This window comes from Trichoplax adhaerens, genomic scaffold, assembly GCF_000150275.1.
Source record: "Trichoplax adhaerens TRIADscaffold_31 genomic scaffold, whole genome shotgun sequence".
NCBI classification, from domain to species: domain Eukaryota; kingdom Metazoa; phylum Placozoa; class Uniplacotomia; order Trichoplacea; family Trichoplacidae; genus Trichoplax; species Trichoplax adhaerens.
In genome coordinates this window covers 193,177-207,536 of record NW_002060971.1, presented here as the reverse complement: position 1 = coordinate 207,536, position 14,360 = coordinate 193,177, and the positions used below count along the sequence as shown (strand labels likewise).

The window sequence follows — 14,360 nt, the reverse complement described above, 5'->3', positions numbered from 1 at the left end:
ATTGTACGGTTATATTACTGAATTTTCTATCCTATCCTACTAAGAAAATGTTTTTGAATCATACTGTAGTCGATCACATTTTATTCTTTAGTTATGGTATAAGTTGCGGCATTGAAATTTTTGACTACCCCCTTTGTGGTTAGTTAGCACAACACTACAATAAGTATTCTTCATCGTCGACACAAATATCAGAGATCTATTTTGCCCTAGTATCATGTATTATATTATCGGTATTGGACAATTAGAGGGTTTCTCAAAGTCATTTCTACATTTAAGGTAGTGCAAATGCTCTTCACTAACTAAAACTCTCGTCCATGTCGGTTAATGTTGATAAGATTAGCCGCTCTATCTGGAAATTTGACTATTTTTACTAGTATATTATAAATGATCGATGTATGTCCAAGTTATTTTTGATGTTAATATATCAGCTTGCCAAATTTATAACCATACTGTTTGTACGATCTATCAGAAATAAATGACAAATGCGAACACCTCCTTTAACTCATAAAAATTAGAGTAAAATTATTGTTGACTCTATCGGTATTTATTATGCCAATGATAGCACAGTTCTATAATCCCTGTAAAGATATCGTATTATTCAGACTCTTAATCATCCTGTTGACAATGATTGGATCTCAACGCAGTTAATATCTTGAACCTAACATAAAAAGCCTAAAATTGTACAGTGGTAGCTAATTTATGGCAAATTTTCGAAGGAGAAAGAGTAAAATTAATTAATAGACAAATTAAAAACTAAAATAATTTGTCCCAAAGCAAAAAGTTAAATCCTATTCATAATAGATTGTAACTAAAACTGCAAAATATGTCTAGTCTACGGAAAGTAACCAATTAACTCCACCATCACCTTGAGTTAAATACGATACATTGACTAGTGAACCATAGCGAGTAGAAAGCTTCATGGTACTGTTCATATTTATATTGTATTAAATGCAGCACAAGAAATAACAGTTATACCGTATCAACAATTCAATACGGACTGCCACAATCAATGACGGTAACAATTTTAAAGAGAAACTAACCATTTTTTTCCGATAGTTTTTGTTTTTGGTTGGACTACAATAAAAAAAGCTAAAGTATGATGACATACAATGATAGTTGTCGTATTATAACAGTTATTACGTACTACAGTACATACATATTAACTGCACTGATGTTTACAATCATTTTATAGTTATAAACAAGAGTTAGCGTTCTAGAGCCCATTACCTCAGTAACACAAAAATTTTACAGAATCCCCTAGTAAATGCAGACATAGTGACCGTAACTGATTACATATTTTTCTGGCTTGAACTTAGTTTGATTTGAGAGCAAATATATCCAAACACTGCAACTTTTACGCAAAGCAGTAACGAGCTAAATGATATTCACGTAGCCGCATTATATCTACCGATGAGGCGGTTAGAAAGACAGAGGTAATGCACTGATACTGTACTAATGGTAAGGACGAAATAATGAATAATATATCATTACTGATAAAGCTTCCGTGAGGTTTCTCTGGCGTGGTAAGTTAATATGAGATGATATTTAACTTTAGGTCTACTTGGACAATTCGCCACCTTTTGGAGCTACATATGAAAATTCTTCAAAATGTGGGGCTCCCTCTTTCACATCAACTGGGCCACCATCTATAGATATTAATAATTATAATTGTATAGTTACAAAATTTCAACACTTTCAATAATAATGGATATTAATATTACAAGATAAGTAACGGATACTAACGGTGATCTGGAGGAGTCAACCTAGGAGTTTCACTGGTAAAATCGGAGTCAAAATTTGAAGTATCGGTAGTAGATTTAATATGAGGCTTGAATGGTGGTGATATCTATGAAATAAATGTACACGATAATTTTAATAATTACGTTTGGTTATAAAACGGACGATTAGTTTCGCAGTTGTAAAAAAATGTACAATTTAAGACTGTAGCCAATATCATGTGTATCATTTTATAGATGCGATACATATTATTATTATATCACGTGGAGTTGATCTAGTGTAGTTAGTTTGGTAATTGTAAAAGCATACAATTTATAAGCTAGTTTCATGAATCATTTATACGCCTCATAAATATTATTATTACGTAACCTGAAATTGATCTAGAGAGTTAGTATATAGTTGTACCTTTCGATCGTAAAGATCTTGCCAATTGATCTCTTCAAAGAATTCATGTTCTGTTACTTCTTCAGCATCACGAACGCCACCACCTAACCTTTTCTTAGGATCTTTTGTAAGTAATCCACCTAAAAGCGAACGCGCTCTTTCGCTAATCCTTGAAGGGAATTTTATGTCCTCCTATATTATTCGTATTAAATCTAGTATTAATAATTTATTCACCGAGGATAAATAACGACATATAGCACTCTTAGAGTTGATTAGCGCTATATTTTTTCAATTCATTACCATAAGAATAAGTTCAAATAAAACTTCATGATCTTTGTTGTAAAATGGCAATCGACCGCACATCATTTCATACATGACAACTCCTAAGCCCCACCAATCTACGCTTCGCCCGTAATCATTGTCATCTAAGACCTATATTATCATCGCATTACAAAGGATATACAATTATATGCTAGGGGATAATACACTCACTATAACCATATCGTTTTAGCTAAATGATGAAGTAGAATGCAGTAATTACTTTTTAAAAATCTACAGCGAGTCAATTAACAATAATAAATCATTACCTCCGGAGCTAAGTACTCTGGTGTACCACAGAACGTTGTAGTAGTAGCACCGAACGAGATTTGTTCCTTACATAAACCGAAATCCGCTATTTTGATATGGCCTTCTTTGTCTAACAGTAGATTCTCTAGCTATAAAATTTTAAAAGTACATCAGTAACTTCGTTAATTATATTAATTATTTGTATCGTCAAAGTAATATCAACAATTAAACAAATCAGTTTACCTTCAAATCTCGATAAACGATATTTCTTTCGTGCAAATATTTAAGCGCTAAAGTAATTTCTGCTCCATAGAAACGTGTTCGATCTTCGGTAAATATACGTTCTCGAGACAAATGGAAGAAAAGCTTTCAAAAAGAAGAGGCAAACAATAAGCAAGGATTAGAAAGTGCTAAAAATTGATTGTACATACATACGAATGCCATTTATAATTTTATATTAGTCAATCGTCAATAAACCCAATTACCTCTCCTCCATTTACGTACTCCATAACGAAACAAAGACGATCTTTGGTTTGGAATGAGTACTTGAGTTCCTAGTTTAATACAGTAAGTTGTTGCGATAAGGTTTCACACGATCACAGCAAATGAGGCACCGTATTAATACGTACTGTTAAGAATGGGTGACGACAATTTTGCAGAACACGGTTTTCAGTTAGAGTATGTGCTACCTCATCCTATAATAAAAACATCATCCAACGGATAACATATGTCAATTAAAATATCATACTTCTTTGAAAGGTAACAATAATTATAATAAATAATTCATTGAAAGTTAAAAAAAAAATGAAAAACAACATGATTACTATACCTTGGCAACAATTACTTCCTTCTTTAATATTTTAACAGCAAATATTTCACCTGAAGCTTTTTCTCTCGCTAACATTACCTGTACAGTTAGCAATACATATTCAACTTAGTAAAGGAAAAATACGAGTAAATAATACGGCGTACTTGTCGTAACAGGTATATTCAATTATAGAAAGTCAATATACCTTTCCAAATGTACCCTTGCCAAGTACTTGTAACATGTCAAAATCTTCCAAGCGCTGTAAAATTTGAAAAATAGTGGTTCTATTTACTTAACAATTATTATTAAAGTTGAAAATTTCATGTTTAATCAAATTACTATACATGTAGAGAAGAAATGCGCTGTATATATATATATATACACCAGCTACAATTTTCATGTTTGATCAGATTCAATTAGGAATGATTACCTTGCCAGATCTTGATACGTATTCACTGGCTTGTTCACCTTTGCTTTTATTTTCTTCTTCTTCGCGCAACTTATCGGCAACATTTTGGATGGCAACAATCCAAGACTCTCTAGATGATTGCGTTACATAATTGTAATAGTTTAATTAATTTCATCAACTTGATTTCCGATAGTTTTCCATTTTAATCTTTAAAATCGCCTCATTGAAACTTTTATGATTTCATATTGAAACAAATAATTATATAATTTAGAATCTAGTTGGGTTACCTCTCGGCTGGGGTTTCTACATGGAAAGTTCTTTCAACTAATGTTGTCCATTGGAAGCACCTGGTGTAAACAAATATTTTAACGTTCACAAATTAATTATTATCTGTAGTCCCTTATATATTTAACTGAGGCCGTAAACAACTATCATCTTTTGATAGCTTATTTTAATAATCCATAGATCGCTACGATAGAGAAAGATCACAACAATTAATTCTTTACCTTATTATAAAGCAGTTAGGTTTAGGTTTATCGGATTTCATCAGTTGGCACTCTAATACGAAAAGAGATTCATGACGGATTTAATCATATACATTAACACTGGCTGTAGGTATGATCAATTAAAAATATAATTACTTGCATTCGTACATGTGAATAAAATTGAACAAAAAAAATGTCACATTATAATTCACTATCAACAAAGAAATAGGTTAGCTCTTATTTTATAAACTATTCTCTTCTTAATAATGATGGCATACTTGCTACACTAAAGTTGTTCAATGGATCAACATTGGAACTTTTAGGTTTTTCTTTATAACCAATGAAACTTCCATCGCTATATAACTGGAACCATCGAGGACGCCAGTTCTTGATGTATTCGCCTTAATGAGTAGACACGGTAATCATTTTAATGAGAATAAGGTCAAAATGGTATAAACCGATGATGACATGAAAAGATTGACCACGGAAACACTGTGGCAAATCTTTTTTGATCAATTTAAAGAAAAAAAATTTCTATTAAAGTGAACGGGTGTGCAAATCAGCAGAATTGCAGTATCAATTATCTATCAATTAAAAAACTACGCTTTACAGTTTATACATGCTATCATAGTATAACATGATTCGACACTTATTATAGGCAATTATGATGTACTGTATCACAATGTCAAAATACGCATTGACTCTGAGTTCATCGTTTATTATCCTAGTAATAGCTACGGAAAACGATTATTACTGATTAATTATCTCATTCAAATACTAAAATGACCCTATCCCAGCGATAAACTTTATGAATCGTTCATTCAATTTAATTGATAATGAGAATACGCTAAATTGAATTTAGCAATATAACAAGAATATTGAATGGTCAAGTAACTTGTTCGCCGTTCAGTGATCACTCAGTAACGATAGCTGTCATGTCAACTTGAACTAGTCAGACCGATTTAATACCATTTGATACCAGCGTATCAATAAAGGTACTTCATTCTAGACTCTAAAACCTTTTTTCAAGCATCTGCAATAATCCAATTTTGATGGTAGATGTAGCCTTAACTACAGTAAACGTAATTTAATTTGTAAGTTGATCAAGCCCGACGTCTGCACTACAGCATAGACAACTGAATTATTAGTCTACCTTATGGTACGAATATAAAAGCTCCGCCACCTACTACAGTCGGTAATGATTATTATTAGTTAATTATATGGATATAAAGTGACCCTTTATGGCCCATACTGTACGGCAGGCTGAGTTCTTTTTGGGGGGGGGGGGAAGCTGATCAACATAGGCGCTATGCTTGATCACTAATAGAAAGTTTTCGCTAATATAGTTTTATCTCAATTCAAGATGAATTTTTATCGACGTTACTTAGCCAATATTTTCTACAGCGGATATTGTGTCGTTGTAGGTGATTATTATATTGCAATTTAGTCGATAAAATGAACCATCAAAGTGTTGATCAATATCATTTGTTTTTCAAAGCAGCAAAATGCTCATCAAAAATAGTCAACGTAGGTGACTGTAAGTAGTGTTATCATTACTGTAGATTTTCACATGTTCCTATCATGACTTCCGTACTGGATGAAAGATTGGAAATGTTACAAAATTATTCATTCAGTGAATTCAATCTTAATAATCAGCCACTAGTAATGACATGGATCGATGTTGCAAGACAATCTTGAAGAATTTGATCATGTCAATACATTCTCGATGAATCATAATGATAACTATTGTACATCATCCAATAGCAAGCGAATGGATCGACTGATCTGTTATCATGATATCTCTTCGACTCTTTCTTTTTTTTTGTCATTTTTTTTTCTTGCATGGGTCGCAATCGTCTACCGATTCCACTCCATCGAGCGATAGTACATAGTACAGTAGTAAGCAGGTAGTGTATTTGTGTAGTTAGTATGTTCTATAGTAAAAACTACGTCTACAGTCATTATTATTTTTATAGCTACGCTACTAGTATTATAATAGATGTAGAGCAGTGTCATTGATGATATCGAAGGGCCAGCACAATATTCATAATTGTTGAATTCAATTTTATACAATGGTGAGAAAGAAAAAATGGATAAAAAATAAATTGGAAGTGAAATGGGATGGTCTAGGCAAATCTTCATTTGACGGACATACACTGTATTGAGACGATGTTGCTATCCCAAGATGAAAACTGTTGTCATCATTTTTTAATACTGATTCTTGATTAATCCTTCAACCTGGCCATAAAGGATAACAATACAACACCGTCTAAGATAGCAGAGAAAACAAGGCTTCCATACGTCATAGTGTGATGGTATGATTCAAGGATACATGATATCTTTATGACCATCTTGCCTGTTTACGCAATTATTTTGGATATCATGCCAATGGCCAAAGAATGCAAGTATCATTTATTCCTTGGCTAGGGAAAAAATTTCTTTTCATCCTAGATGCTATAATATGGAAAAATTGGAGGGGCCATTTTTGGGATACTATACGTTTTTTTTATTTGATAGTGTTATCGGATGTGTTTTTGTCTTCCATTGGAACAATAATAATAATAATAACATTGGCACAGTCAATGCGTACGGTATATACTGTGGCCTACTATAACGTCTGATACTGGAATGGATTTGACTAGGCGGATCGAGAGTAGTGCGCTATGAACAGTGCAAAGACAACAAAACTGAATTAATTGACTTTCGCCAATGGTACAGTTGGTACTGCACAAGTGGTCAACAAACTGCTGGAAATTGATGACAGCAGACAATTTAAGCTCGATATTGTTCTTACTACTGTATAAAGTTTATAGTTCCATATCATGTAGTATGCGCTAGAATGATCATTTGCTAAGACTACGACCATCAATCAAGCAAGGAAATGTACTGCTGACCTTGATAGTATTTGATCACTGAAAATCATCTTTGACTCCTCGTATCCTGTATGAGTAATAGTCACCGCAGTACAGCGCTTTGACTGGCATAGCGCAGTAGGATAGCACACACACTCAGCAGTGCAATATGCAGTAATACTGTAGGGAGAAGATAGCTGGAGATCGCTTAAAGCAGCCAAACATGATGCATAAAATAGTTTCCAATACACAACCATTAGACACTATTCAATCATCGCCAACATGTCACTAAGTCATGAATGATGATAGCCACGGAATAGTTTCCAATACACAACCATTTTAGACACTATTCAATCATCACCAACATGTCACTAAGCCTTGAATCATGATGGCCATTGAAGGTAGGTTGAAACAACTTGTCAGCCAAACAAGGTCAACGCAATCGACTACATCTGTGATGAGTAGGTAGGCAGTGGTCATTCTACATTAAGCCGATAGACGAGTACAGTCGATGATCAAGATGATTACTTTGTGTCATTTTACAGTAGTAGTAACGTTGTCTAAGGCGGGCCCCTCCATTCGTCCACCTGTACTCACGACACATAGGGATCGATATTTTTAATTGTAGCTACCTCACCTCTTTTGAGGAGTAATCCTTCCTTGACTAATGGCATTTTTGGCAGTTGTAATTTGGCAGCAATTCAATTGAAAATGGTTTCAACGAGGTACAAGCGCTAGTAAAAGAAGGAAAAGAGACAAAAAAAAAAAGAAGCTTTCAATTGGTTGACAGTGGCAAAAGCGTCTACCTCAAAGAAAGTTGTCCTACACCTACAGTACAGCAAAACCACTAAGATGAAAAAAAAAAAACCTTCCAAAAAGGAATACCCAAATTACCAATCCATTGAAAAAACAAATAGCCATAGTTAAGCAATCTTACCGGTACTTGGATACAAAATTGGTGCAAAAGGGTTGTCAAAGGATGTAATATAGAATAAAATTGATCCAAATAGACTTCAATTTGTGCGTCGATTTGGCCTCAACGACTGCACCAGTTGAATAAAATCCTAGAGGAAAATGACAGCAGTACACCAGTGGTGAGCGTACAGTAGAATAGGGATGGACGAGCGCTACGAGTTGACTTTATTAGCGTCCGACCTCATCGCTTCACCGTTGTTCACGTAGCGTGTGACTCGTGTGTATGTCACGGTACAAACGATCGTTTGGGAGGGTCAATCATTGCTTTTTTTTTTTGCATGTCATACCGGGTCTCAGCAGATTGGCTTAGGACAACCGCTAGGGTTGTGTTCCGTACGCCGTGTTATTCAACAAGCGCCGTATGCCAAAGTGATCGTGAAAGGAAGCCGTATCCAAGAGATTGTGCATATGTTTTCCTACAGTACAGTACTGTAGAAAAACCTTAGTACTGTACTCTGCTGGACTGTAGTACTGTAAAAGGCTCGAGTGAGAGGATGAACTTTTACCACTCTCGCCGGTTGCTGCCTTGATATCGACTGTAGTCTACTCGACGGTGTCGTTCTCCAGTCTACACAGTTTGTATAGGCAAAATGAATCGGAAGTTGAACTACCAGCTACTATCCAATCAGTCATGGACGACAGACAGAAAAATTTAAAAATTTCGTCCCCTTCTAAAAATGAATTAAAATGACTACAAAATAGAGCGGAAAAGTCCAATGGCGTGTCTTCATCGAGTACTGACGACTGAGTATGATAGTCATGGTGATAGTCTGTCTGCAATGGGACTCATTTGCTAGATGGAAGTTTCACGATTGATAGTGCCAAATTAGAAGGCAAATGTTAAAATGTCCTCGACGGTGTAAATAGACTACCGGCCAGTTGCGGCAGTCCATTGAAAATGCCAACAACACTGCTGGCATTCTCAGTCTATTATTGTGAAATGATACTTTCTGTGCTAATCCTAATATCAAGTTTAAAAATTTGTAAACACATTGAGCAAATGGACTCAACGGTGTAATAGACTAGTAGCAAGTTGCGACAGTCAATTGAAAATACCAACAACACTGCTCGCATTCTCAGTGTGTCCTTGTTGAATGATACTTTCTGTGAAAATTGCTAAAGCCATTGAACAAATGTCCTCGATGGTGTAATAGACTAATAGCCAGTTGCGACAGTAAATTGAAAATACTGACAACATTGCTCGCATTCTTAGTGTGTCATTATTGAATGATACTTTCTGTGCTAACCCTAATATCAAGTTTGAAAATTTGTAAAGACTTTGAACAAATGGACTCGACGGTGTAATAGATTAATAGCCAATTGCGGCAGTCAATTGAGAAAATACCAACAACACTGCTCGCATTCTCAGTGTGTCCTTGTTGAATGATACTTTCTGTGAAAATTGCTAAAGTCATTGAACAAACGTCCTCGATGGTGTAATAGACTAATAGCCAGTTGCGACAGTAAATTGAAAATACTGACAACATTGCTCGCATTCTCAGTGTATTATTGTTGAATGATACTTTCTGTGCTAACCCTAATATCAAGTTTGAAAATTTGTAAAGACTTTGAACAAATGGACTCGACGGTGTAATAGATTAATAGCCAGTTGCGGCAGTCAATTGAGAAAATACCAACAACACTGCTCGCATTCTCAGTGTGTCATTGTTGAATGATATTTTCTGTGCTAACCCGAACATCAATTTTGAAAGTTTGCAAAGCCATTAAACAACACCTAGCATAGGGAAATCATCAACTTTGCTCATACAGTCAATTTGAAAAACTTTCAATCATCGTACTGTACAATAAAGGACGACAGTAGTTTGTCCTATTTCACTGTCGGTTAGTATAACTAATTAACTTAATAAAGCATCCGCATTGCTGTTATATCACCGCTTTCAATTCCAGAAATTGCAGTTGTGTACTACCATAGCTACGGAAGGAGTAGAGACTAACTGTAGTAGACGAAGCGTTTTACAAAGAAAGACAGGAGCATTAACAATAGTCTCACTAATTTATCCCATCCCACCTTTTCATAAATCCTACCAACACGATCGAATGGACCGTGATATTCAATGTGTAGCGGTATAGCCATCTCTCTACCTTGTACCTGACTGATTCACGAGAATATATAAAGTTCTCTTCTCCAAAACAGCTAGCTCTCTCTCTCTCGTCTACGGTCTACTGTACAGTGTACAGTCTAGAACAAGATCGATATATTATTACAAAGGTTACATAAGCTAATTTTCAAGAGTGATGACGATTGTAGAAAAATTATTCATTGACTTTCCATACAAATGGAGACCACAGTGATGCTTTCTATAATTGATTTTAATGAAGGTTATGTAAAAACTGCTATACAATTTATAGCACAGCAATCCAAGGTCGAACGATAGTCCACGCACAAATGAGATCGTCAATCATTTGAACCAAATACAATTCAACAATTCTTCATTAAGTCATAATAATAAGTCATAATTATGATTGTTATTTTTCTTATTAAGATGGAGAGAATAAATAGCCGAAAGGGAAAACTGTCATTCTGATGAAGAACGTTATCCCAAGGACGTAAATGTGTAGAGGCTATCAGTAAATCAAAGTAGATCGAGGAGAATTTAATTTAATGGTAGTGACTTATCGAGTATCGACAACATCAGGTTATTGAATTGAATAACCTGAGTGGAAGAACGATTGAACGGCATGACCATTAGGTTAGACTAGATGCTTTAGATCTTTGACTATGAGCTAATGAATTGGTTAGCAATGCATAACTTATCGACGAATTTGTCTATTTTATGCGTCCATATTCACTAAGATGGGTACAGACGTACAGTATAGTACAATATACAACATAAGCGATGATAAAATTATAATTATTGATCAATAAAACGATAATAGTTCATTGAGGACAATTCAATGTAACCACTCAAATCAGTTTATTGATTTCGATCTCCAATCATTTGATGATTGCGGCGCGCCAACAAAAATTGGACATGAATGCACTTTCTAGAGCAAATTAGTGTTCTATGGAATTAGATTACTGTAATGTTAAAACATGCGTCGATATTTTGAGAAATCAAGATTAATTCCCCTATTAAGATCTTATACACTTCGATTAGAAAGCAATTGGTCGTCATCGTTTCAACATGATTTCCTAATAACTTATCGCCAAATAGAAAATCGAATAGGTAACTAGCCATGGAGAAATAATCTTTTATTGTAGGCTAATAAGTCTAAATTTGCAAAATTACCATTCATCTTCGTATGTACACTCATTCAGTAATTAATTCGCTATAGAATAAAATCTAGCGTTACTGCTCGTTGTTTACGTAGCTATTGTACCATTGAAAAGACTTGATACAGTTATAGCAATTTCCCTATTTCCATATAACTCCATCATCGTCTCATATTCCAATTGCTTGGGAGTAGCAATACTAGAAGTAGTCGAATCAAGGTTGTCATAGTGACTATGCAACGTCAATGGATTTGTTATTATAGTCGATATAATTACAGAACTGGCATTATTTCTTCCAAAGATATCACAAATAAAAGTCAATTGACTTCTGATTCTGTCTGTAAGGTATCAATGTAATACAAGACAACAACATTATGGCTATTAAATTGCGCAATTATGAACTGTAAACTTTTTCTAGGTCTATTGTTAGTGTGGTCTGGACTAATAAATCGATGCCATTTTCACTAGTATTCATAGGAGTAAGCAATCTTTTTATGCTGTTCAATGCTGTTTAATGTTGAGGACGAAAATAATGACTGCTAGTTTTAGCTAAATGATCTGTCTTGGCGATACTTTTCACTTAGTAATCAATGAAATCGCTTAATGTTAATAGCTGTTTCGTTATCAATATTATTCAAGACACCAATACCATCATGGATAGACAAACGCCAGCAACCTGATTTGCTTTGTCTCATTGGCCAAAGTAAACTTCTGTCTCGTAAAATATCCGTCTTATAAATCAATCATATACTACTATACTGCTACACATGAAGAGACGGTCCTTACGAAATGCTCCATCTGTGTAATACTTCCACTTTACTATCCTGATGTGATAGCTACTTCCGAGAGAACAAGTTGGAACTACTGTCATAACGAATAAATTGTTCATAAATAGGCAGTATAGACTATAGCATAAACTTTCATACAATCTATATCTGATTCGGTGCCCACGTTTTATTTGCGGCAATTATCAGTTAATTATTTCCATATATGAAATTAAACGTTTACAGACATTTTGATGAAATAGGAACATATCAATTATATCAAGTGGTCAGCATTGTCCACTGTATAATTTACACAAAACTGAATTATACAACATTGGCATTACTTTTCTGCCTTCAATAGTCAAGATCAATCCTTGACAATCACCACGGAAAATAATTAGTAACAATTTAGAATCCTGCCTGAGGGGTTTTAGAAGTCATTAGTTGAGATTTTTTTGAATGCTTTTTTTCATGGATAATAATTATAACTTATCAATCAAGTCTTAAAAGTTGCCCAAAATTTCTAGCGTGATTAATCTAAACGAGCACTGTATATTAGCGTACTGGCATGAATGATTTTATTATGCGTCTCCGCTTTTTATCAATTTACTGGGTATATCTTCTAAGGAGGCTAATTAAAGCAAATTTGCATGTGCACGTAGATCAATAAAATGAATTCGTAACATGATAGAATTCAATGAGTAAGCCATGTATCTAAACAAAGAATTGCTTTGTTTATAATTCGTTCCAACAAGTAAATACTATCTTAGCCTTAGGGCTGTAAAAGATCTCAGCATCTCAATAAAGAATGGTTCTTTTCTGCATAACAACAAAGCATATACCTGATTCTCTCCAAAGATTTAAACTAACGTAGAGGACTGTTATAGAAGACAAATATATGTCATATTTTACGCGTATGGATAGCAAATATCATGTCGCTTTAATAGAATTAAGGGTTTCATAATGGATTGTACGCTATAAGACATTTTATGCATAGAGGCCCAAGGATAACATTTTTGAAGAAATGCACTATACGCACCCATTCGTATATTTAAATTAAAAATTTCTATCAATGTGGTTTAAGCTTATTCTATACTGATATCTAATGATACAACTAGTAAGTAGTATGATTAAGCCTGCATTATCTGTTTTAACTTCCGTGCCAGAATTAAATTATAGAACCTAACTACAGTATCAGCTATACGCAACTTATAAATCATACGAAGTTGTATCTAATTGTGCAACCGGAAATTGTAAAGCCAGCAACGCCTATTCAAGTTTCATATTAATAAAAAAAACATAAAAAGCTAGCTACCAGCTTTGCATCTAGCTGTACCTAATTTTATAGATCACACGAAGTTGTAACCGTGAGCCTTTGACCTATGGCTTAATTTGAGCATAAAACTTGCATTACCGTAGTGCATTTCCTCGCTCGTGATACTTCGCTTTTTACTGGCTTACAGTAGAGCTACATTTACATTGCGTCGAATCAAGAACTAGACATATTTGGCTAAATCCTTTCCTAAACTCGATACTGGTCGCCCAAAATATAAAATTTTATTTTATATTTTAGACGTCGGGCGACTGGCGTCATATATTTAAAAGGGCTTTGACCCAAACGCATTTCAAGTTCCGCTTAAATACATATGATGATGATTATTATTATCATAGGTATTTAAATTGAAATTATATCATTAACTTCAGAAGATATTCCTAGACAGTAAAAGATATTATAGTTCGCTAAATTATGATGTGATATCTTGTATCTACTGCGTATATGTAAGTAATCATATCTATCGGAACAAAATTAATGTCAGTAACAAGAAAAATTATCTTACAGTAACAAAAGCATGTACGCTATCATTCTTTAAAGCGATAAAAACTAATTCTAGTAAAGGCGATAAGATTAGTAAAGTGATACAAGAACATAATATAAATGAAAATCCTTTGAATGGGGTTATTAACCGTGAATTAGCATATAATTTGTGCTTCACTGAATGTGAAAACTGTCATCTACTAATTCTGTTTATTGATCTTTGTACGATATACGTGAACTAGGGATTTTTGATTAGTCCTACGAAATAGAAACTTCGTAATAGGTTTATTGTACTTAATATAAATGATATAACGTAACAAGGGCCTTC

At 34.2% G+C, this 14,360-nt stretch overlaps 1 protein-coding gene across 1 annotated transcript; it reads right to left on the bottom strand.

Moving 5' to 3' along the window:
- Positions 1-1,557: 1,557 nt before the first annotated feature.
- On the bottom strand, positions 1,558-7,916 carry TRIADDRAFT_51134 (uncharacterized protein; the record flags this gene model as incomplete). Its single annotated transcript, XM_002117828.1, has 16 exons — positions 1,558-1,646; positions 1,744-1,846; positions 2,143-2,313; positions 2,422-2,553; positions 2,709-2,837; positions 2,932-3,054; positions 3,174-3,242; positions 3,318-3,383; positions 3,518-3,595; positions 3,702-3,787; positions 3,841-3,883; positions 3,927-4,035; positions 4,193-4,252; positions 4,412-4,463; positions 4,669-4,791; positions 7,880-7,916. The coding sequence occupies 16 exons, from the start codon at positions 7,914-7,916 to the stop codon at positions 1,558-1,560; spliced, it is 1,470 nt and encodes a 489-aa protein (XP_002117864.1).
- Between the last annotated feature and the right edge of the window lie 6,444 nt (positions 7,917-14,360).